This window comes from Peromyscus californicus, unplaced genomic scaffold, assembly GCF_007827085.1.
Source record: "Peromyscus californicus insignis strain IS unplaced genomic scaffold, ASM782708v3 Scaffold_22__1_contigs__length_63687245, whole genome shotgun sequence".
Lineage (NCBI taxonomy): Eukaryota > Metazoa > Chordata > Mammalia > Rodentia > Cricetidae > Peromyscus > Peromyscus californicus.
In genome coordinates this window covers 10,034,711-10,060,203 of record NW_026294525.1, presented here as the reverse complement: position 1 = coordinate 10,060,203, position 25,493 = coordinate 10,034,711, and the positions used below count along the sequence as shown (strand labels likewise).

The window sequence follows — 25,493 nt, the reverse complement described above, 5'->3', positions numbered from 1 at the left end:
AGTCCACTCACAGGGTCTGACCCAGCTCAGACAGATAGGAAAAGTCACGGTGGCCGTGGCCCATCTTCCTGTGTCTGTGTGTGAGCGAGGCGGTATCTAAACACCTAGAACTCGAAGATGAGTTGGGCTCAGCGTGTTCTCCCAGCAGGCGCCTGCCCTGCCCGGGCTGCACATTTAGGTAGCAGACGCAGGTGCATGCTCTAGGTTCCCCAAGGATGTCTATGGGAAGCAAGATGCAGCCAAATAGAAACACTGTAAAAGGAGAACTGTGTAACCAGCACTTGCCATGAGAGACGATCCCATGCCTGGTCACAACTGTGTGTTACACTGTAGTCCCTGAGTGACCGTGGGAACTTCAGGACTGAATTAGCTCAGATCAGACGTTCTGTGTGAGCCTGCATCATAGATGATATGCTGTGTTTTATGTTACATCACATCAAAGTACTCAGTATCTGGTCAGTCCAGTGTTGAGACCAGATGATGCCTAGGTTATCTGGATGACAGTCTTCCTCCATTATATTGTGTTTTCTCCTTCTGTCCGGAAAATAATCTGCTTGGAATAAAGTTGACGCTCCTCACTGTTCTTTAACAGCCTGTGCCAGTTGCTAACATTGCCTCAATCACTCCAGGTTTTCTTCTGCATGTGCAGGCCTGGCTTTCTTCCGTCCACTTCCCATCACCGGCTGGAGCTAGCTGGCTCGCCCGATCCAGCGTTTTTTTTTTTTTTTTGTTTTTTTTTTTTGGTTTTTCGAGACAGGGTTTCTCTGTGTAGCTTTGCGCCTTTCCTGGGACTCACTTGGTAGCCCAGGCTGGCCTCGAACTCACAGAGATCCGCCTGGCTCTGCCTCCGAGTGCTGGGATTAAAGGCGTGCGCCACCACCGCCCGGCCCGATCCAGCTTTTAAGAGTTCAGGATAAATACAGAATTCCTTCTCTTTAATTGCTAGTTTTCAAACTACATTGTTTTATAGCTGCTTCAGACAGTAGCTAATGAGTTTTCCTCTTTCTTCTTTTGCATAGCATTGTGGGCCTGAGGGTTCAGATTGGCTCAGTGCATTTGGACCCGCTGGAGCTCTTCTGTTTTCTCTGTGTGGTTGTCTGCTGTGGAGGGCTCCCTGGGGCTCTTACTCTACACCAACTAGACCTGATGTTCCCTTCCTTTGCCTGGGTCAGCTCCAGTGGCCAATGTTTTCTATTTGAGATGGGCCCCATTCCACTGCTTTTTCACTCCTGGTAGTCTCCAGGACTGAGGACTGTGCACCCTCATTAATATTTTAAACGTTAATGATATATGTGAGTTATTTTAAAATCCCCATTTCTTTTTGGTTTTAAGCTTTTCTAAGTGTGAGCAGAGGAATATTTCACCTAGAGGTGTCTTTGCCCTGCTACTGAAGTGAACCCTTGTAGTACACCATGCACTGTGAGGATTTCTGCAGTGGTTGGAGGAACTATCCTGTGTAAGGATTCTGCTCTGGATTTCCTCTCATGGTCCTTCTCTGGCTTGCAGAGGTTCCTTACGATGAATTTATTAGGTGTCAACTTTAGACTTAGGGTACCTCTGTAGACCCACAGCTTCCTGGGTTCAGCTCTCGTTCATGCCCTCACTACATCCCTCTTCCCAGGCTCCACCACCAAAAGTCACAGATCACTGGGCTCTGCGGGGTCCTGGCAGGGAATGGGACATTCATAGGTCTCATCATGTTTCCTGTAACCCAGGATGACTGTCCTTCAGTGCCTGGTGATTTGAAAACAGCTTCCTAAATGTTGTCATCTGTAACGTGAGTGAGAATGTTAACTGGGTCCCGTTGGTCCTTCTTGATTACCTTTTCTGTGCCTTGACTTCCAGAATGTACTGTTAAGGGCATCTATGAAATGAGAGTGATGTCATTCATTTCACAAGAGTTGAACTGAACACCTTCGAAACCTTACTGGTGTTCACTCCATGCCGAGCACTGGTGGACCTGGGACTTGGGCTCCAAAGTTGTCAGGAAGTGAGTCAGTGACCACATTCCAGCAAGCGCACACACCAGAGGACATGTACTTTCACCTCTCAGTTCCCAGAGTGGCTGGCCTCTGCTGTCCCTCACTTACAGCTCTGAGTCTGAGTTGAGGTAACAGGGTGGCTTTGGTCATCCTGGCTGGACTCTCACATGATGCTTTTGAAAGGAAAGGGTTAAAATCCTACCATTTTGAAATCTCAGCTGTGTATTTCCTGAGTCTGTCTCACCAGTTCTGTGACATGCATGGCATTTGCCCCCCTCCTGTGCAGCCTGAGTTGTTGTGGGTGCTTCAGTGGTGCTGTATTGTGGTACCAAGGAACAGGCTGGGGGAGATACAACACACTGCCACAGCGTTGGGCTTCTGTGTGTCCTGTTTGTGTGTAGGTGGCATGTAGACTGTTTGGGCTTTGTTGTGAGGTTTCTGGTTTTGTTAAAAGCTGTGCTGTATGTTGCCCCCTGCTCACTGAGTACCTTTTTATTTTAAGGTGAATATTTTGACTCAGATTGGTTGTGTTGAAAGTCTCAGCCAATCGCCTCCTTCTTCTTCTTCTTCTCCTTCTCCTTCTTCTTCCATAAATAAGGTAAATTTGAGATGTAAATAACTACATGAAGAAATAATCATCTAACAACCCTGACAGATGTTCTTTTCCTGTGTGGTAATTTGAGAAAGCTCTTCTGGGGCTTGGTCGGCCAGATGTGACTGAAAGAGTCAGGACCTACAGACTGCAGCTGAGACATTTCCTGCGGCCCCACAACTCATGGAGATCTAGTGAACGGTTTGAGTCTGTGAGTGACAGGAGACCCTGGTACCAGGAAGGGGCAGAAAAGAAAAGGCTGAAAATGTTGCTCAGTGGAAATGACTGAGGAGGGAAAAGGGAAAGAACAAGCTAGGGAAGAGGACCCTCAGCTCAGAAACAGAGTGGATTAGTGTGTGGTCACTAGGGAAGAGGACCCTCAGCTCAGAAACAGAGTGGGTTAGCGTGTGGTCACTAGGGACATGGGACCCTCAGCTCAGAAACAGAGTGGGTTAGTGTGTGGTCACTAGGGACATGGGACCCTCAGCTCAGAAACAGAGTGGGTTAGTGTGTGGTCACTAGGGAAGAGGACCCTCAGCTCGGAAACAGAGTGGGTTAGTGTGTGGTCACTAGGGACATGGGACCCTCAGCTCGGAAACAGAGTGGGTTAGTGTGTGGTCACTAGGGAAGAGGACCCTCAGCTCAGAAACAGAGTGGGTTAGTTTATGGCTGAGCCTTTCAAGACAAAGAGGTTGTTGGGTTGAGAGCAAAGGAATTAGTGGCCAAAGGACCTTTAAAACAGATCATTATATCCCAGCTTGTTACATTGGGATCAGATTGTGAAAACACCAAGCTCTTAGCATTGAGGGTTTCTAGAGTGTTTCTCCCACGGCCCTGGAGCTGGATGTTACCGCTGACTTCGCTTCTGCCTTCTGAAGGAAGCAGATCTTTGGCTAGTAGAAAATATTTTAAATGTCTAGTTTCATCTCTTTAGTTTAAAATGTCTCCAGTAACGTGGCCTGGCATTTAAACTGTTTGGAAATGTACCCATGGCCTTCTCCTTTTAGCATAAAGGAGGAGGTTACTCCTCAGTGAACTGCTGGCTTCCTCTTTTCTCTGTAATTTATTTGGGGGCAGTGGCTTGCTCTATAACCCAGGCAGCTTCTAGAAGTTGCCATGCAGCAGGCTTCCTGCCTCATCAAGTGTCGTTTCTTTACGTTCAGGTGAACCCCCACATATAAGATAACACTCCTGAGCCCTCCTTTGTCAGTACTGTGTGCGTTTATCAATTCATACTTAACAACCCCCTGAGGAAGTTAGTGTTGCAGACCCCCCTTTTTAAGGTGTGGGAGCTAAGGAGGGCGAATTGCTCATGTGCAAGTAGCTAGTAAGTAGGAAAACTGGGATTCAAGCCTAGATAAATGTCAGAGCCCGAGTTCTTAATCCCTGCACTCATGTGAGGGTTCCTTGGCCCCGTTCTTACAGAACAGTTTGGAATCCGCCTAGCTGGCCGGCATTCCGGCCTTTCCCACGGTCTGTGAGGTTGAGCCCCGGAGCCCATGTTTGGGTTGGTGATGGGCTGCAGCACATGTGAGTGACCACCCCATAAGATTCTGATGAGCCGAACATTCCTGTTGGTGACACCATCCCTGGCCTAATGCATTGCTCCTGCGTGTGTGTTTGTGCTGACACATCGTGTAAAGTGTGCACTCGGTTATGCACACGCAGCACAGGGACAGACGGCTGCCTGCTGGTTTACTGTTCACTACACTTCACAGCCCATTGTCTCCGTCTTTTCCTTGAACAAGAAGTTAGCCGGGCAGCAGTGTCAGACGTTCCGGTGTGCTGCACCTCGTCACTGAGTCGTCCTCTCCCTTGATTGAATCTCATGTTGGTTTGCTCACTGTGGCCTTTGAGCAGTAAGCCATAGCACGTATGTGTCCCGGGTAGCCTTGGTAGATACTAGCTTGTCTACCTGGGTTTGTACGCAGGCTGTACCAGAGCACAGTCACCTGGATGGATTTCTCAGGAAGTAGCTTATTAAACACACTTATTAAACACGTCTGTCATGAGTATAGTTCCCCTGTGGTTATAGATACATGAGTGTGCAACGTGCACACCTACCTACCACTGCTTCCTTTGTGGCCATCCCAAGTTCATTCTCAGGTCCCTCTGTTGTCAGATACAAGGCTGGTTTCCTCAGACACTGAAGGTAATGCTCTAAGTTCTTTCAGGAGCTGGCTTGAAATAACCTCCTGTTACACAGGATGAGGTTACACAGGCAATAACCTGTTAAACAGCCTCTGTGTGTGTGTGTGTGTGTGTGTGTGTGTGTGTGTGTGTGTGTGTGTGTGTCTGTCTGTCTGTCTGTCTGTCTGTCTTAGGAGGGTTTGATAGCCTTTAGATGTAAAGTTTCAGACAGGCAGCTATGTGGAGTCTGTTGCTCCTGGATGTTGAACCGGACTTCGTAGAGTTGGGGTCGGGGTTAGGTACAGAGGTCAGACATGATCAGTGAGTTACAGAACAGGAGGGATTGCGTTGGCCGTACCTCCAGGTAGACATTCTAAAGTGGCAGGCCTGTTGTTCACCTGCTTATCCTTGACTCCCCTTGAGTGTATTTCTTTTGAAAATAAGAATTGAGACCTACTGAAAAGTAGCTAAGGTCAGTGGAGAAGGGCCTCGGCAGTAGCAGGTATAATGGCGTTCTAGCAGATGCAAGAGAATGTTGACGTCAGTGAGAGCAGGCTGACGTTGCTTATCCCACTCGCCTGTGTTTTCACGTGGGTTGGGGGCATAGAAATTTCGATATATTTCCCACTGATTCTCCCAGCACTTTGATTGTTCTCAGTTGACCTGTCAACCCATTGCTAATGGAGTCACAGTTTCTAGACGTCAATAGTCTTTCTCCTTTTCCTCTCCCACACAGGTTGGTGGTGGCAATGACCCTTGGTCAGCCTGGAATGCCCCCAAATCTGGGAACTGGGACAGCTCAGATGCCTGGGGCAGCAGGACAGATGGAGCTGGCGCTCAGAGGAACAGCACTAACAACTGGGACACTGCCTTCGGCCACCCACAGGCCTACCAAGGACCAGGTGAGGGGAGGCTGCTGCTGGAGTGACTTAGGGGAAAGCGGGTGACAGGCTAATCTTGCTGTCATCAAAGTCAGCACAGCACAGTGACTCTGGATGGAGGGTCCCACAGTGTCCTCAGCACTGACACCATCTCCTGGGGACAGTGGGCTCTCCCAGCATTACCTTCCATGGAACCTTCCTGGGTCCCATGAACTTGCTCGAACAGTGCACAGAACTCAGGGAATCACTCGACTTACTGTTTATTACAAGGAGTAAACCAGGGGGTGCAAATGAGCAGCCAGGTGAGGAGGTGCATAGGGGAGGCATGGGGAGGGGGGTACTTCCAGGCCCCCTCCCGTCATAGCCCCCCCCCCAGCACCTGCACGTGCTCACCAGTGAAGACACTGTCAGAACCTGTGGCCCGGGGCTGGTGTGGAAACCTCATCCCGTTGGCGGCCGGTCTCCTCCTCACAGAGGATGAGCTGGGGATGAAGACTGAGCTTCCTGTCGGTCACAGCTTGTGTTTCCTGGGGGTGAGCTTCAGTCCCAGAGTGCACCATGAGTCAGTCTCCTCTGGACTAGAAGGTACTCCTGTCATCCAGGAAACGCCAGGGCGTGAGCACTGGGTCTAGAGACCTGCTTGACTCTGCCTCTGGGTTTAAGCAGAGGAGAGATGTATTGAAGGAGAACAGTTCAATGACTGAGAAAGGATATTTGCACCAGGCTAGGTGGCGGTGGTGCACACCTTTAATCCCAGCACTCAGGAGGCAGAGGCAGGTGGATGTCTGTGAGTTCGAGGCCAGCCTGGGCTACAGAGTGAGTTCCAGGACAGCCAAGGATACACAAAGAAACCCTGTCTCAGGGAAAAAGAGAAAGGGTATTTGGAACAGAGAAGGAAGCTTAGTTGGCAAAGGATCTGAGTTTGATCCCCTATGGAAAAAAAAAATACCTATTGAAAAAACCGCCAGGCTGGTGGCCGAGATGAAACAGGCCACCCAGCCTAGGCTGCTTGGTGACCTCCAGGCCAGCGAGAGACTCTGTCTCAAAAAACATGGTCAGGGCTGGAGCAAGGGCTCAGTGTTTAAAAGCACTTGTTGCTCTTGCAGAAGACCAAGGTTCATTCCCCAGCACTCACTCACATGCAGCTAACAGTTTCTGTACTTCAGTTCCAAGGGATATGATGCCCTCTGCTGGCCTCTGTGGGCACTGCATGTACATGGTGCACATACACATTAAAAATAAAATTTAAAAAAGAAAAGACAGATAGCCTTCCTGAGGAACAACATCCAAGGTTGTGCTCGGGTTCCCATGTGTGTATACCACCCCCACACAAATGTACATGTGCACACACGCATACATAGCACAGACACGCACACTCCCCCGAGGACGTTCATGTTCATTCTGGAGCTGAAAAGATGCAGGTCTGCTTGTGCTGACACCTCTCGCTCGCTTCTTGCTCTTGGTGTGGTGTCTCAGCTTCTGTGCGACACGGCAGAGCCCCACAGCAGACGCACTCCTGCCCTCTCTCAGCCCGTCGTCATTGCTGGGCAGTTGTCTTTAGAGGGGGCGTCCTTTTTCCTCGCTAACGTCTTTAAGAAGTTTTTTTTTCTTATTTGTAAATGTGTAAGAATAAATTTGTCCATGCCAAGACCTCTAGAAGGCTTCTCTTGGGTACCAGGCCACACTGCTGTAGTCTGCATTAATCAGAAACTACTCAGAGCAGCAAAACAGTGCTTTTAAACAGGGTAGGGTGGCATATGCCTTTAATCCCAGCACTTGGGAGACAGCGCCAGGTGGATCTCTGTGAGTTTGAGACCAGCCTGATCTACAAAAGTGAGTTACAGAACAGCCAGAACTACATAGTGGGACCCTGTCTCAAAATCACCAAGAAAACAATAAAAATTCTATATTGAAGCTCTACAGCATGTTTTGATGTACATAAGAAAGTGATTACTGCAATTAGAAATTAACAAGCCATCACCTCATAGTGTGATGTTTCCTGAGAGTGTCTAAAATCTTGGCAAACCTCCAGTATACAATAAAACATTAACAATTGCCCCAGGCCATGCATAAGAGCCGGAGACTCACTCCTGAAAGCTTCACTGTCTACCCTCCCATCTACATCCCTGCACCCTCTCCCCATCTTGTCTACATCTCTACATCCCCCTCCCCATCCCATCTACATCCCTGCATCCCCTTCCCATCCTTAGTGGTAGCAGTTCTTCTTCCTGCTTCCACATGCCCAGTAGTGTTTAAGATTCTACATAGGCTGAGATGCTATTACTTGGCCTTGTAGTGGTATTGTGTTCCCCAAAATATTGTGTACTCTAATAAACTTATCTGGGGTCAGAGACAGAACAGCCACAATATTAAACATAGAGATTAGGCAGTGGTAGCACACACCTTTAATCTTAGCATTCTAGAGGCAGAAATCCATGTGTTCAAGAATACAGCCAAGCATGGTGACTCACACCTTTAATCCCAGGGAGTGATGGTAGAAAGCAGAAAGGTGTATAAGGCATGATGACCAGAAACTAGAAGCATTTTGGCTGGTTAAGCTTTTAGTCTTTCGAGCAGCAGTTCAGCTGAGATCCATTTGGATAAGGACTAAGAGGCTTCCAGTCTGAGGAAACAGGATCAGCTGAGGAACTGGCGAGGTGAGGTAGCTGTGACTTGTTCTGCTTCTCTGATCTTCCAGCATTCACCCCAATACCTGGCTCAGGTTTGATTTTATTAATAAGAACTTTTAAGATTCATGCTACATGGCCTTCTGGGCCTGGGATTGTTTAAGTGTGTGTCATAGTGTCATCTACATAATGCCACATTGTGTATGTGTTCCTCAGTTTCTTCACCCGTTCATGTGCTGATAAACACTTGGGTTGACTCCCACATCCTGGCTACTGCAGGTATTGCTTCAGTGAATGTTGGAGCAAAGATAGCTCTGCAAGGTGCTGATGTAATTCCTAATGGGCAGCCAAGTCGAGTTTTGTTTCATTTTGTTTTTCTTGTTTTAAAGGATCCCCATACTTTTCTGTAGTTCTACTGATTTCCAGTCACATCAAGGCTACAAGAACTCCATTTTCTCTGCACCCTTGCCAATGATTCAGTCTTCTTTAGAGCTTAGCAACTATAATCAGCACACAGCTTTTTTTTCTTTCCTATGTAAGTAAAACTTCCACCTTTTCACTTAAGGAAGGACTTTATATCTATTCTTGGATGTATCTCAGTTGCTAGCCTCACACGATTCTTGTACTTCACTATACCATCGTTAACATTGACCACTTGAACATAAGCACCGTGGTTCTACTCAGTCTGTCTGATAACCAAGGAAACAACTTATATAGGCCGGGCAGAGGGAAAGTTCACACCCCAAGCAGGATAGTGTGAGATTTCATCATGCAAAACTTGCATATTGATTCTTTCTTAAACCTTCCATTTAGTATTTCCCAGGCCATTGTTGACCACAGATAATGAAAACTGCAAATAATAAGGAAAGTGAAGCCCTGAGTAAAGAGGCCTGTGGTGTTTGCTTGCTCATTATTGAATTGTTGGGCGGCGGGTGTTGCTCTTTTGAAGATTTTACTTACTTTTGTTTTATATGTATGAGTGTTTTGCCTGCTTGTGTGTCTGTACACTGTGAGTGTGCAAAGCTCTGAGAGGCCAGGAGAGGGCATTGGCTTTCCTGGAATTGGAGTTATAGGCGGCTGTTGGCCACCATTTGTGCTGGGAGCAGCCAGTGCTCCTGACTGCTAAGCTGGCTCTCCAGCCTTACAGTATTGAAGTACATGAGTTCCCTATGTATTTGGAATTCTGACCCTTTATCACGTGAGGGTTCACAAATGCATTCTCTTCTGTCTATAAACTGTGTGTTTAGCCCGGTGGTGGTGGCCCATGCCTTTAATCCCAGCACTCAGGAGGCAGAGCCAGGCGGATCTCTATGAGGCCAGCCTGGTCTACAGAGCGAGATTCAAGACAGGCACCAAAACTACACAGAGAAACCCTGTCTCAAAAAAACAAAACAACAACAACAAAACCCCTGTGTGTTTATTCATCGATTGTTGCTCCCATGCTGTGCAGGCCCCCGCTGGTTGGATGTGGCCCTGCTTGTTAGGTTTGCTGTAGTTCCCTGACTTCTGTGTGACACCAAAACAAAGAGCTGAGGGCATGCCAGGGGGATTCTTCTCCCATCATCCTCTGGGAGTCTGACGGTTTGGGATCTTACATTTAAGTGATTGGTTTTCTGTTGACTTTTTTAGATGATGTAAGGGAAGGGCCCAGGCTTTAATCTTATGTGTGGACATCCAGTTTTCCCAGCACCACTGACTGAAGAAGCTATCCACTGAGGCACTTGTAAAGAGGTTGTTAACTGATTGCCTTGTTCAGCCTAGTTCTGCTTTGTCTTTTGCATTAAAAAAAAAAAAAAAGGCAGAATTCCTAGGTCAAGCCTTGAGACTGACTGTGAAACCTGTGTTCTTCAGATCCATGAGACAGTCAGCACTGGACTCTGCTTTACAGCTCCTTAAAAACTGGCGATGGTGGCTCAGGCCTTTAATCCCAGCACTCAGGAGGCAGAGCCAGACGGATCTCTGTGAGTTCGAGGCCAGCCTGGTCTACAGAGTGAGTTCCAGGACAGCCAGGACTGTTACACAGAGAAACCCTGTCTCAAAAAACCAAAACCAAAAAACCCTGGTTATCTCAAGCAGTTGTTTACAGTGAACTCAAGCAATCTCACTTATGTTTTCTTTCTTGCTGTTTTGTGTTTTTGTTTTTCCTGCGTACAGCAACTGGTGATGATGATGAATGGGATGAAGAATGGGATGACCCCAAGTCCTCCTCTTCTTACTTTAAGGACTCGGAATCAGCTGAGGCAGGGGGTGTCCAGCGAGGAAACAGCCGTCCAGGTGCCTCGTCCATGAAGCTGCCCCTTAACAAGTAAGTTTAAAGGGGAGCAGGGGATGTCCACACACACACACACACACACACACACACACACACACACACACACACACACACGCAGGCACACGCACACCGCAATGCAAGAAAAGTTTTACTTTTTTCTAGTTAGTAATCTACTGAATTGGAGTCTTGTTTGGCCTTTGAATCTTAGATTAGAAGCTGATTTCATTTCATCAGTTTCACAAGGTTAACAAGTGAAGTGTTTATTCAGTTATACAAGCATGGCGCACACCTGTAATCCCAGCACATGGAGGTGGAAGCATGAGAATCTGAAGTTCAAGACAATCCTCAGCTGTAGGGAGCAAGTTCGAAGCCAGCTTGGGACGCCACAAAAAAAACCTTCAAAATTCCTTTTATTGCCTTTACTTATAAACTCCATGATATACTAATGTTTTATCAATAAAAATAAGTATTACTAGGCATTATTTTTAGCTAAGGAAAGCAGGTCTCTCAATGCTTTCCTGTTTTATTGATCACTTCCCATGTGCCAGACATTGTGCAGCGGTTCATGGGCACCCTCAGATCCCGTTGTGGGATATGGCGCCCTGTTTTACTACAGGGAAAACGGAAGCCTGTTCACAGTCACACACATGGTAGGTGGGCCTATCAGGATTCCAGGCACGTGATCTGTGGAATGTGTTTTTAATACATGTTTTCACCTAGAGTTCTCTTAGCTTAAGGAAAACTACGTTCATGGAACTTGTAGATCTACTGCTTGTGAATGTGGACACAGCCCTGGGGGATTCTGGGTAGATCCACTACTTGCGAATATGGACACAGCCCTGGGGGATTCTGGGATAAGGAATGATGTTAATAAGCGCTCTTCTCCCAGCAGTCACACTTAAAACAGTGTGTCCCAAACTGCTAATACTGTCTCAGTACTTCCTCTAGGTCTACAATTCAGAGTGCATTCAGGGGAAGTCAGTTTGTGTCTGAATTGTTTTTGTTTTTGTTTTGAAAGCCTTCGTTTAGCATCTATCTAGAGATTAGGGTCAAAGTCTTGTACCTTGTGTGATGGGGCCTGCAAGGTCTCCATAGTCTATCTGGATAGCAGGGGATTAATTGAGCTCTTAGACCACACAGTTTCATGCCTCTCCAGTTTCTTCCATTATGGTTTTTGTGCTCATTTGTGTGCACAATAAAATTAGTCATGGTCATCTGCTGTTTGCTTATCTCTAAGATTACAGAGTTCTCAGTAGGATTGGTTGTGGAGGACATTTTTCTCAGTTCTCTCAGCCTAAATGTAAAATGAGTTTAAAGCCCTTTTACATGTGGTCTGTCTCTTGGTCTTCGGAAAAGTAGAGACAGCAGAACAAGCAAGCAGCTGAAGTCTCCTGCCAGCGCAGGAGTCAGGCCCGCCCTCGGCTCTGCACCTGCTCCCGGTTGTTCTGAGTTTGATGTCTGTTTTAGTCCCTGTTTCCACCTGGTCGCCTTGTCCCTGGAGAGTCTTTGTACTCTAAGATGTCATTCCAGCTTGAAACCAGATTAGAGCAGGCCGATTTGAACCTGTTCCTCTAAGACTTCTGTCTCTTTATGGTCAGGGAACAACCTAAAGCCTTGGGTGTTTTTAAGTACTCAGCTCTTCAACAATTCACTCTATGTTAGCTATCGTCTAGTTCTAGCAGATAACCCTTGTGCCAGAAAAGGAAGTTGGATATGTAAATATACTGGAGCATTATGAGTACACATCTGACAGTGATAAGAAATTAATGTGTTATGTTGCTGTTTACCTAATAATAATTGACTCTGCATGGATGTGGGTGTGTTAGCAAGTGGCCATTGCTCCAGCTCTAATTGGCCCCTGGGTCCTGGGGCTCAGGGAGACGTCATGTCTGCCCTTCACTCTGTTGTTGGTAATAGCTGTTTCAGACTTGATTCAGCAGGCAGAGAACCTGTGAACTTCACACCTGCTGGAGCCATGTGTTCCCTTCCGGTGCTCATGCTTCAAGGAGTGGCTCACTGGCCACCGGGGCACCTGATTACCCTTTACGGTTTCCATCTGAAAGACAGGACAAGGTTAAAACTGGTGTTGAGGTCACATGGTGGAACTGTAGAGTTTGTATGAGGAAGGGCAGAGGCTCACAGTTCTTATCTTCGTGATCAGGTTTCCTGGATTTGCGAAGCCTGGCATGGAACAGTACTTGTTGGCCAAGCAGCTAGCAAAGCCCAAAGAGAAAATCCCCATCATTGTAAGTTTGTTCGTTCTTGTCTGTTTGTTTATTTCTAATTAAAGTTTTTTATAATGTCTAAGCTAAGAACGTTAGTCTTTTTGGAAGTATTTTTAAGCACATTGTCCCAGGTAGTTGATAATGTTATTAGGAGAACTAAAGATAATCAGCATAAATGAATGATTGCCACTGTTTCTCTCAATTTCCTCTGTTTATCTTTCCACAATTAACATTCAACCAATGCTCGTACATTTTAATACTTTTTCTTTTCTAAAATGCATTAGGCTGCAAGACTTAGAGCTTTTGTTACATTCTGTTTTTCTACCAGCCTTATTTGCTTAGCCAATAAACTCAGTTCAAATTTTTATGTTTCTACCCTGATGGAAGTAGAGCACATCATTAGGAAAAGGTGCTTTTCCCATTATACTGGTAATAGAATTTCTTCCAGTAAACTAGCTGTCAGCTCAAGATAAGGGGCTAGCAAATAAAAGCTGGGAGTTAATGGCACCAGCAACGATTTAATTTGTCTTGGTGAAATGATTATTACATAATGTGACAAATGCTCTTTGGTTTCATCCCATACTTTGATTGTTAATACATTTCTATCTAGGCAATATCTAGTGAAATTCTAGGGGGAGAAAGGTCTGTGACTGTTTTGTAACCCTATTGACTTAACCTGCAGCTGATGGAAGCCTTGGATGTAATCCCCATGGCTGCAGGCAAGCAAGCATAAGGAACCACCTGCCTCTTCCAAACTTTGGTTCCAGGGACCCATGATGAAATACCAGGAATGATAATGGATCCTTGAATTACTTTCCCTATCTGTAAGAAGCTTAAAATTCTAGGAACAGCCAGCCAGAAGTGCAATATCCCCAAGCCCCTGTACCCTTTGTCCCTCAAAACATGTTTGGGGTAACTATCACTGAGTGGTTTGACTTAAGAAGATTTGAATCTTTTTGTTTGTTCCAGGCTGGGGGAGGGGAGGCTGACATACATCAGGAGCCTTCTTATTGAATTTAAAGCTCTGGAGTTAAGAACCCACAGTTTGCCCCTCACATTCTAATGTGGACATTGTCACGGGCAGGACTGTGGTAGAGCAGAGCATGGCGTCCGCGCTCTGTCCAGGAGTTTTGGCAGAGAGAGACCAAGGATCCCTGTGGGCAGGCCTGGCTGTCAGTTTCTCACATAGCCAAGAAATGGGAAAGCCACTGAGTCCTCAAGAGGCGAAGACAGCAGAGGCCCAGTTTGTGCTTAGGATAAGCAGAAACGTTACTCACTGATAGCATAGGCCTGGTGAGTTGGGGACTAGGCAGTTGATCTTTGTCCTCTTCACAGAGGGTTGCTGCTCAAGATGGGCCCCAGTTGCTGTCCTGAAGCTTAGCAGAGCCTCCGGGATATAGCCCCTGAGGCAGCTTAATTGTATTCTCCTAGAGACCTCTGTAGTGCCTTGTTAATCATCTCCAGTCCTCAGCCACCTTCCTTAGTGACCCCTGCCTGGGCTTTGTGCCCCATCCTGCATTTCCCTCTGCCACCTCGGACAGAATGTGAGATGGGCAGTCCTGTCCCCTCGCCCCTGCTGGCCTTGTGGAAGTCTCAGCTTGCACTTACCTCTCTTCAGCCCCATCTGCTGCTCTTCCTCAGTTCCTTTTCACGTCTAACCGGCTGAAATAACGGCTGTCAGGCTGTGGCCTGCGTCACACTGTTTGGAAGTTAGAACAGTGCTGTTCAAGCTTCATTCACAGACTGTTTACCAGTCAGCCCTGTAATTAGTTAAAAACCAGATGAGAGTACTTACAAAAACTGAGAATATGAAGTCATTGACAAAATCCTGATACAGAAATTTTTGTTTCACACAAAAAAGTCTATGTTAAAAGTTTTTTTTTTTTTTTTAAAAAAGCCTTTTGTCACATTTACGTTTAAATTGTGGTCTAAAGGAGGGAGTCCTTCTGTGCTCAGCTCGCTAGATGTGAGCCAGTTTCTCTTCCTCCTGAGACAAGATGTCCGCATGGAAGAGATGGGCTTCTCTGAACAGCTGTGGTTTTGTAGATGTGATGTCTCGTAGAGCTCCAGCCAGTCCTTCTTCTCCAGTAGTGAAGGCGTGGGACTGCAGTTCTGAAAGGAGCTGCCCTCGGCTGGGTTGCAGTTGTAGTACCATTTTCCCAGGTTGCAGAATTAACTTCTCCTCCGTCACTGTTTAGGTTGGAGATTATGGCCCAATGTGGGTTTATCCTACCTCTACTTTTGACTGCGTGGTAGCAGATCCCCGAAAAGGTTCCAAAATGTACGGTCTGAAGAGCTACATTGAGTACCAGCTAACCCCCACCGTGAGTACCCGCTCTAAAGGAGGCCGCTGCCGCAGGCATTCCCCATCTCAGTGCTTGGTGTTGCTAACGAAGGCCTTTTCCTTTTTCCCTTATTTTTCAGAACACTAATCGATCTGTAAACCACAGATATAAGCACTTTGACTGGCTGTATGAGCGTCTCCTAGTTAAGTTCGGGTCTGCCATTCCGATCCCTTCTCTTCCAGACAAGCAGGTGACAGGTGAGTGTAAGCAATGCTGCTCAGAATGACAGGTGGAGAGCTGACTAGGTTATCCTCCCGATGTGCAAGAGTGCAGGTGGTCACTAATGTCTCAGAAGAGTCTGTCCACAAATGTGGAAGTTACCTGAGCATCTACTAGAAACTTCTGGCAAACTTAGCTATCAGAGAGCTTGTGTATACACCTTGAATCCCTCATTGTCTTTATTTCCTTCTACCAAAAAAAGTACGTTTTTTTAAGTGTGAGAAATGGAACCTTAGAAAATAGAAGTCATCTGAACGACCTAAAATGCAAATAAAAGCTTGAGACCCAGATGACAGGAGGCGGGCTCTGCCGCCCTGCTGTTTTGTGTGTGGAGAACACGTGGAGAAGGCAGAGCCTCTGGTTGTTCGTGAGGAAGAAAGAATTCGTCACCACTCATTCGTACCCTCTCCCCTGTCTTGTGTATTTCAAAGTGTCCCTTTGTTCCACCTTGTCCTGCCCCCGAGATCTTGTGGTAATTGAGAGTGGCTCGGCAGTGCAGAACGGGCGCTGCTCTGGCAGAGGCCCAGCTGCAGGTTCTAGCACTTGTGTTGGGCACTTACAGTTGCCTGCAACTCCAGCTGCAGCCTCCACCAGCACCTGCATGCATGTGTGCATACCTACACACACACACACACACACACACACACACACACACACACACACACACACACACTTGAAAATAATACAAATATCTTTTAAAAATGAAAATCTCAGCTCAGTAATCCACATGCTACCAGATCTCCTGTACATCTGGTCAGAAAGGGTTTGCCTCTGTCCTTAGAAACTGACATCTGAGATGTGAGTCTTTTCTAGTGTGGGTCTGGGGATAAGTGCTTGAGGCTCTGTAAGCGTGACTTAGAACACAGGGTTTCTAAAGAGGCTGAGCTTCCCCAAACTAAGAGTTTCAATAGATAGAAACTGTTCACGTGACAAAAGCGGCCCGTGTAGAAGAAGGAATAGACGGAGGGCCAGAGTGAGGCTTAGCCAGTCAGATTTAGAGGGGCCTGGGAGAGGAGAGAGGGATTGGGGGAAGCAAGGCCCTTCCTAAAGAGAAGCCAAAGAAGGCTTAACTCTCAGTAAGAGTTGAGGAACTCAGGGAGGGACCACAGATCATCTTAGCCCGCCCGATGACAGTGCCTGGGTGAGACTTGAGCATTGCAGGCACTCTGTCCTGGGGTCAGTCCCTGTGCCCTGGGACACTTCCTGAGTCCTGTCCTCTCTCTGCCTACGGGTAGACACTTTCCTTTATAGTACAGGGAGGGAAACAGACCCCAGCATCAGACAGGCTCTTCTGTCCTGCTAAGCAGGGAGTTTGTGTTTGATCCTGAAGTTCTCTATGTTTGTGTTATGAGATTGAACCAGTTAATCTTTAGCTAGAATTATTATCTTCAAGATAAGCAAGTCATTTTCCTTAAAATTGTGTATTTTATTTCATTTTCTGTTTACATTCCTCTGGAGGTGTTTGTATTGTCTTTTTGTTGCTTTGTTTTGTAGAGATGAAATTTTTAGTTTTTGAAGAAGTTGTTTGGGCTTGGATTATTTTGTTTTGGAAACTTTAAAAACTTGACATTGTTGAAGTGGGATGGAGCGTGCTGCTCTGCCCAACAGTCACTGCAGTGTTTCCATAATGATGCTGCAGTGTTTCCATAGTGATGCTGCAGTGTTTCCATAGTGATGCTGCCGTGTTTCCTTAGTGATGCTGCCGTGTTTCCTTAGTGATGCTGCAGTGTTCCCATAGTGATGTTACAGTGTTTCCATAGTGATGCTGCAGTGTTTCCATAGTGATGCTGCTGTGTTTCCTTAGTGATGCTGCAGTGTTTCCATAGTGATGCTGCAATGTTTCCTTAGTGATGCTGCAGTGTTTCCTTAGTGATGCTGCAATGTTTTCTTAGTGATGCTGCAGTGTTTCCATAGTGATGCTGCTGTGTTTCCTTAGTGATGCTGCAGTGTTTCCATAGTGATGCTGCAATGTTTCCTTAGTGATGCTGCAGTGTTTCCTTAGTGATGCTGCAGTGTTTCCATAGTACATCATCCCAGCAGTCCTGAGTGATGCTGCAGTGTTTCCAGAGTGATGCTTCAGTGTTTCCTGAGTGATGCTGCAGTGTTTCCATAGTACATCATCCCAGCAGTCCTGAGTGATGCTGCAGTGTTTCCATAGGGCTGGTGCCAGCGAATGGACCCCAGGGTGTTGGAGACCATAGCTTCCTTCCACTCAGAGTGTCAACATACCCACAAACTGCTCTACAACCCATTCAGATCACACTCCCTGTCCTTCTAGTCATCCTTTTTGCTTTAAATCAGAGCTTTCTTTTTAAAACAGTAGATTTGTTTCCAGTTCCTTCTTCATGTTATAAATTTCAGTCTGTGCCCTTGAATTTTATACTCTACTTTTATCCAATGGATTGGAATAGCGTATGCTTCGTGGTTTTTAAATGGACAAGCCGAGGTTTTCAGCCAAGTAACTCATTATTGATTTAAAGCATCATCGAGTTCTCAGTCTTCCACACTAAGGTTTGTCTTTTAGAAAGCAGGGGGAGTACAGGCATGCAGCCAGGGGCAGGCACAGCACAGCAATCAGCGCCTCAGTCTGAAGAAAGTCCGGCTTTGATCGCTCTCTGGAGGCGTGCCGAGGACACCGTGAGGCACAGATCAGCCTTATTCCCCTTGTCTCCTGCCTGTGGTACCCACAGGATCAGTGCTGTCTGTAGATGGCCCTCACTGAACTCCTAGACAAAAGGAAGAGGAAGTCTGGGAGATGATGTCATGATGCTTGTCCACGGAAGTTCATAGGTGACATATTCTGTTTGCAGATTTCATCCTTTGTGAAAACAGGACAGAATCAAGCAGGTTGTATTTTGGGATTCCAAAAGATTATTTTCACACTCTTAGTGAAAACTTAGGTAAGGTTTATGGAAAATGGATAAACTTAAGTCCCTTCTGCCCCCTTGGTTACAAGTCTCTGGGACCTGGTATAAATAGCTAGTAAGCATAAAATACCATGCAGAGTCCTAGCTGAACCAGCTGTGTCTGAAGGATTCTCACAAGGAGGACTGTTAAATAAAAATGATCGAATTTCAATCACTGACTAATAAATTCGAGCGCTGATTCCTTGCTCGAGGAGGAGTTCAGGACATCCCAGTATGTACACCTGCCAGGTCCTTCTGTCGGTGAAGGAGCCGCCGTCTTTCCCAAGGCTGAGACCGAGTCCCAAACCATTAAGCTTAAGCAGTACATGCTCTGCGCTCCTACTGAGTGTGCAGAGGGAGTGCTCTTGCATATGAGAGGCTTTGGGTGAGACCGTGGTGTTCACAGGCCACTTTAGGTGCGCACACTCCTGATAGATGGTCCATCTCACGGGAAGATTTCTCACGTGTGCACTCCTCTGAAGGAAAGTTGAGGCTCATTTTCTGACTCCATGCAGTAAGTTCGTTCTTTGGCGTGCCGTTAGAGTCCTGTGGCCAGCACTGTGTTTGATACCCAGGGCAGTTCTGTGGCCTCCCGAAACTCCACGGTGCTCAGCGTTGATTTCCTCTAGTCCTGTCCTTGACAATATTTAACCAGTTCTTTGTTGCTATAATTCTGCCGGATGGTGGGGGCACACGCCTTTAATCCCAGCACTTGAGAGGCAGAGGCAGGCGGATCTCAGTGAGTTCGAGGCCAGCCTGGTCTACAGAGTGAGTTCTAGGACAGCCAGAACTGTTACACAGAGAAATCCTGCCCCCCCTTAAAAAAAAAAAACTAAATTAGTAATTTTGCCTTTTCTAGAATGCATCATGAGTAGAAACAGTGCAGCTAAGATTAATGCTTTTGTTGGATCAGTAATTTTCCTTTATTGCTGTTATTAGATGTGCAGATACACTGTAATTCTTTATCCTTTCATACACTGAAAGACATTTAAACTAGTTCGAGGTAATTGTAGCATTACCAATATAGATACTTTGTTCTAATTTCTTATTGTTATGGAGACAGGAGCTCACTGTATAGCTCAGGCTGGCCTGAAACGCATTACATAACCCAGGTTGGCCTCAAAGTGTTGTCCTCTTGCCTCAGCTCACCAGTGCTATGAGTATAGACACATTATGACATGCAGACTAGCAAACAGATTTTTATATGATCCTGAACAAATTTTCTTTGGGGTAAATTCCCATCATGAACAGATAGATCAGTTGGTTTGCATTGTGCTTATGAATGTGTCAGACTGGCTGTATGATTTTGGAATCCATATCAGTGATATATGAAAATGCCCATGAGTCCACATCTTTACCCACACTAGGCAATGTCAGTTTTTCATTGATTTTGCTGACTATTCTTGTAGGCATGTAGTGGTAGATTTTGTTTGGGATTTCATTCCGTACTGATGGGTTGTGTAGAGTATCTTTTCATGCACTTATTCCTATCCATGTGTCTCTGGTGAAGTGTCTGTTCAAAACTTTGCTTGTTTTCTTAACAATTTTTGCTTGTCTCTTTTTTATTGCCGAATTTGTTCTGTATGGGTCTAGAAACAGTTCTCCGTCGGGTGTGTGATGTGTACATGATTGCTCCAACTACAGCTTGCCTTTTTGTTCTCTAGACAGTGGGTAGCAAAAGCCTTTCGTTTGGAGACATCCATTGTCTTGCGGTGACAGAGAGCGGAAAGAGACAGTTTCATTCAAGGGAGACGGTTAATTTGGGCTCACGTGGTAGCGGTTTCACTGTGCAGAGCAGAGAGTGGAGAGAAGAGCGGACACCTCCGGTAACCCGCCGCTCCCAGCTGAGCCGAGCCTCCTAAAGCCCCACAAGCCAGGAGCTCAGCCTCAAACAGCAGCCAGTGCCTGCCAGAGACATCTCATCAAACCTTAGCATCCAGCACGTCAGGCTGTTAGGACCTCTTTGTCTGACCTCAGTTCGTGATACATCTAGGAGTGGGGTAGTTTGAGGTTCTGCAGGAGTGTCGGACGTGTTGGGGTTGACTGTCGTGTGCCGTGAGCACAGCAGAAGCAGTGCTCCCTCGTTTACACTCGATGCCCAGAGAGACTCCTTTCCCCGCTACAGTGCGTCTGCCTTGTACAGATGCACATGACCGTCGGTGTGGTTTGTTTCTAGACTCGTTTGCTCTCTGTTCATACACGGTCCTGACTGATGTCACTAAAGCAGAGAGTGCACATCCTCAGACTGACCCTCTTTGTAATGTCTTTATCTTTATGGGCATGGCTATTTTCCTATATCCACACATGCTTCATGCCCATAGAGGCTAGAAGAGGGTGTTGAATCTCCTGGAGCTGGAATTACAGATGGTTGTGAACCATCATGTGGGTTCAAACTCAGGTCCTGTGGTAGAGCACCCAGTGCCCTTAGCCACCGAGCCATCTCTCCAGCCCCCTCTGCCTATAGTTTTGAAGGGTAGGTAGCTGGTGATGGGATCCTCAGCTGCTAATTGTCCATGCTGCACAGCCAGCGTCTTCCCATTGCCTTGTGTCCTGCATTGTCCACACGACGACGAAGTCAGTCCTTAATTCTGCTTTCTTTCCACATGCACCAAGCTGGCTGCCCTTGACACTGGGTTTTGTTTCTTCTCAGCAGTCTGGCTCTGCTGCCTCGAAGTGGGAAGCTCTTTGACTCACAGTCCTGTCTCCGCCATCTTGCCTTTCTGTTGATTGCTGGTGGGCGTTTCTGTCTAGTTCCTGCACTGTTGTCAACTCCAGGCGTTCCGTTCGGTCTTCCTGTAATTCGTCTCCTTACAGTCTCTGGTTGTGGATTACTGTCATGTTGCCCTTTAATTTTTCTAACAGTTCTTTGAATATACTTACAGAAACTGCTTTGATTTTTGTCAGCAAAATTCAACATCTAGCTTTACTTAGTAGCAATTTCTGCTGCCTTTTTTTCCTTCAATACAGATCCTATTTGCTTCTTGTTGGCCAAGCTCTAGTTAGTTGGTGTTTGTTTGTCTGTTTGATTGATTTTTGTTTTTAAATGAACATTGGCCCTTGCTGAGTCTGTTTCAGCAGCTCTGGGTCCTGCCGTTGCCTCCCGAAGGTTGCTGTTTCTATTTTGTTTGCATAAGGAACTGGCCTTATGGAATCTCCGACTCAGACCACTGTCTCCCTTGCGGCTCAGGTGTTTTCATGTTTATATGTAAGATGGCATCCTAAGGCTTGCTTCTCCACGTAGACTGGCAGGAAGCCTGGGGTTGATTGACAGAGCCCGTGCCAGTGTGGTTTCTTTCCTCTCGATGTAACTATAAATAGAAGGCATCAAAGCGTGGGTCACTTCACGCTTTCTCCAGCCTTTATGTCTCCTGGTCCTTTGTTTTGTTCTTGTTGTTTGGGGGTAGTATTTGTTTGTTTCTGGAAACAGGGTCTTAGTGGGTTGCCCTGCTTGCCCCAAACTTCTGGACTCGGATAATCCTGCTGCCTTAACCTACCATGCAGCTGGGACTACACTGTGCCTCGCTTCCTACCTAGACCCTGTTCTGTCTCCCTTGCATGTGAACAGTCTCGTGGTTTGGCAGGAGCATGTGACTTACACACCATCTGGTCCTCACTGTTTTGCACAGCTTCATCCTAGAATGTGTTTGGTCCTGCCATCTTTGCTAAGCATAGCCACTTGCTCTCCCTATTCACCTCTGCGGTTGACCGGGCGAGAATGAGCATATCCCCCTTGCTCCAAAGCCAGTGAGCCGCCTCCTATGGCGAGGACGCTGCAGCTGATCTCCATGGCCTGCTTTGCCAGGCATGTCCTCTGAGGAGTGGGGAGGTCCGCTGCAGCAGAGATGGGGCAGCCCTAGAATGCCACGAGTTCTCTCTGTTCTTGGTGGAAGTTGAGCAGCTGTTCCAGCAAAGACACTTGTCAGGTAGCTGCTTGTCTTCACTGATCTCCAGAGCAGCCTGTGGTTATATTGTCACCATTGAACAGCTTCACTTTGATTCTTGGGGATAGGGTTGCATGAGCTCCTCACCTGCTGGGTCGGTCGGTTGGAGGCTCCACCGGTAGGCTCTCAGGTGACAGACACTGAGTTTGTTTGTTTTCCAAGAGCATAAGTTCTCTGCTCATTTGGTGCAGGCTGTGCCATGCTCGCCAAACTCTCTACTTTAAAACAAGAACACTTGCTCACTAAGTGTCGCATTAGCATGGCCATTAGCTCTAGGGTAGGTACAGTCAAGGGATAATTGTCTGCCACTTAACAAGACAAAATAGAAGGGTTGGAGAGATGGCTCCGTGGTCAAGAGCACTCGCTGCTTTTGTGGAGGACCTGGGTTCAGTTCCCAGCATTTAGATGATGGCTCACAGCTGCCTATAAACTCTAGTTCCAAGGGGTCTGGCATCCTTGGGCACCAGGGCACATGTGGTACATAGACATATAAACAGGCAAATATTCACACACATAAAAATTAAAAGGGAGAGAGAGAACAAAGTTACAGTCCCCAGGGAGTGTACACATATACCCCCACTCCACCCCACCTTACCCCAATGTGTGTGTGTTTGAGGACTATTTAATTTTTAGGTAAGATTTTTCTGGGTAACCCCCTAGAAGCCTCCCACATGTTAGATTTCAGATGTGCCTTGTGGCTGCAGGGCTACTTTACTTAAGTACTAAGAACCAGTGTCTAGTACTTAATGCACTTGAATATTACATCACAGCTAGACATGTTTTATAACTATTCTAGTCTCCTTTATTTTATAAGAACTGCATATGCCGGGCGGTGGTGGTGCACGCCTTTAATCCCAGCACTCAGGAGGCAGAGCCAGGCAGATCTCTGTGAGTTCAAGACCAGCCTGGACTCCAGAGCAAGAGCCAGGAAAGGCGCAAAGCTACACGGAGAAACCCTGTCTTGAAACAAACAAACAAACAAACAGAACTGCACAGTGACTTCCACTTACCACTTCTTTATTGCCTCTAAAGCTTCATTCTTCAAAACTAAAGAGTCAGGGCTGGGGAGGTGGCTCAGTGGGTAAGAACAGTTTCTGTGCAGGCACATGAGCTCCACTCTCCAGCACTCACACAAAAAGCCAGGCATGGCCACACGTGTGCTATAAACCAGCACTGTTAGGGGTGAGGACAGGACAGTGGCTGAGGTGTGCGGGCTGTAAACCTAGCTCTAGGTTAGTGGAAAATCTTGTCTGAAAGGAATAAGATAGAGTGATGGGACAAGACACTCAGCATCGTCCTTTGCCTCAGTACACCCACACATGGACACATACACCCTTGCGCACACACACTCCATTCATTTATCACACATATACACTGTAGTCACACACACACATCCTTCTTGTGAATTTCTGAGCCTTTTACTTGAAATAGCTTTCTGCCAAGTATCCAGTTGTCACAGGAGCTATGGGATAATTCTCTTTAGAAGGAGTTGTGTATCACTCTGAGTGTGTCTCTTCTAGGTCGCTTTGAGGAGGAATTTATCAAGATGCGCATGGAGCGGCTCCAGGCCTGGATGACGAGGATGTGCCGGCACCCGGTGGTGTCGGAGAGTGAAGTTTTCCAACAGTTCCTGAACTTCCGGGATGAGAAGGCAGGTGTAGCCTAGCGCTGTGGTCACAGGGAAGGGGGTGCTGGCACATTCCCAGTGAATTTACATCTGAAAGCAGCCAAAACAGTGTTGGTCTTTGTCAGTCCTCCCCCCAAAACAAGAAGGGACGGAAAGCTAAATCCGTGCCTGGGAAGCATGTTATGTAGTGTGACTGTGTGCCAGTCAGCAGGCCCCGTCCACTGGAGAAGTCGCGCCCCCCCACCCCCCTCACCCCCCCACCCCCCCCACCACCACCCCCGTGGATGGCCTAGGTGTGAAGTTTTCCCAGAGTGCTCTTTAAAGGGGCTTGGGGCTCGGGGAGAGCACTTTGTGCACAAGCATGAAGACCTGGATTCAGATCCCCAACACCCGCATGTACACCCTGTGACTCCAGCAGTGTGAGGTGTGGAAACAGGATCAGTAGAACCGTCCTAATTCCAGGGTCAGCGAGACACTGTCTCAAAGGAAAAAGATGGAAGGTCGTAGAGCAGGACACCCAAGGCCCTCCTCTGGCCTCTCACATGCGTGCTGGCACATGTACACACACACACACACACACACACACACACACACACACACACACACGCAAGTGGGAAGAATATACCCAAAATATGGGCCTAAAGAGGGTCGACCGTCTGGGTCTTTGGGTTCCCAGTGCCTCAGCACCGTGTAGGAAAGTAGAATTACAGATTGATGGTTCATCCCAGAGCCAAGTCCTCTTCCGGTAGTAGAGGTCCTGAGTCCAGAATAAATGCAGGCCCCTGCCTGCTCCAGGCAGTTACTCTGCCAGTGGTTATCTGTTTCCTGTGAAAACCAAGAGGAAGCTGCCTTCCTGGAACCTCCATGTCAGCTTTGGGAGTAACCATCTTTTGAAAAGCTTGTACGTGTTCCTCACTGTATTGTTCAGTCTCCAAAGATGTTTTCTCTGTAATTTTACAGAGAACAAATGTTGGAGATTTCATAAAACACTGAAGAGTAAAAGCATGGGCTAGTTCAGAAGCAACAGCAAATGCTAAATATAGTATGACCCAGGGAAAAATGTTACCAAGTTATTTTTGTCTTTAATCAACTCACAGAATACCTTATCCCCCATTGGAACCTTCAGAGAGAGATGTCCTTGCTAAACTTCGTAGTGATTTTGCCTTGGAGAAGTGATGCCTTTACACAATGGGTTAAACATCCGGGCTCTGTCTGCATGCTAAGTACACTTGACAGAGAATAGCTGTCCGGGCCTTGTTTTCAGTGATTGCCTCTTTCTGAACTTGGTAGGCATGGTTGGTGTAGTGTCTGCACCAGGTGGGGACATCATACACTCAGGCACTTCAGCTGCCCTTGTGAGGCGTGTCTGTCAGTAGCCAGCCTTGCAGGCCGTTGTAGCCAACCCTGGTTTTTCTGGTGCGAAGGGCTGCAGTGTGTGAGTCCCTGGAGCAGCAGAGCTGTGAGACGATGCTCTGAGCACTTGTGAGTACTACTTCCTAGGTACTGAAACTGCACAGAGCCCTCCCAAGTTGTTGTCAGTGGTTGCCCCCAGGATTTCAGAGTCTCATCATATTGATTTGTCAGGGGTTTAGAAAGCACTGATAAAGGTCATACTGTACGCAAAAGAAGAAGAAATCTTAGACGTTGGTTGTTTTGTTTTCTATGAAGCTGCCTTCTAGGTTGTTGCTGTGGGCCTGGAAAGCATTATTACTGTTAGACCAGTTTCCTCACGAGCCAGAGACGCTG

The 25,493-nt window shown here is 47.0% G+C and overlaps 1 protein-coding gene across 4 annotated transcripts in view; it reads left to right on the top strand.

The window, feature by feature from the left end:
* The window catches only part of LOC128118345 (palmitoyltransferase ZDHHC14), a 453,489-nt gene that overhangs the window by 409,564 nt on the left and 18,432 nt on the right, over positions 1–25,493 (top strand). For all 4 annotated transcript variants that reach the window (XM_052750896.1, XM_052750895.1, XM_052750893.1 and 1 more), the window contains 6 exons: positions 5,441–5,606; positions 10,367–10,517; positions 12,646–12,730; positions 14,908–15,033; positions 15,134–15,251; positions 23,641–23,771. In XM_052750896.1, coding sequence (XP_052606856.1) covers positions 5,441–5,606; positions 10,367–10,517; positions 12,646–12,730; positions 14,908–15,033; positions 15,134–15,251; positions 23,641–23,771 — 777 coding nt within the window. The remainder of the gene's footprint in view (positions 1–5,440; positions 5,607–10,366; positions 10,518–12,645; positions 12,731–14,907; positions 15,034–15,133; positions 15,252–23,640; positions 23,772–25,493) is intronic.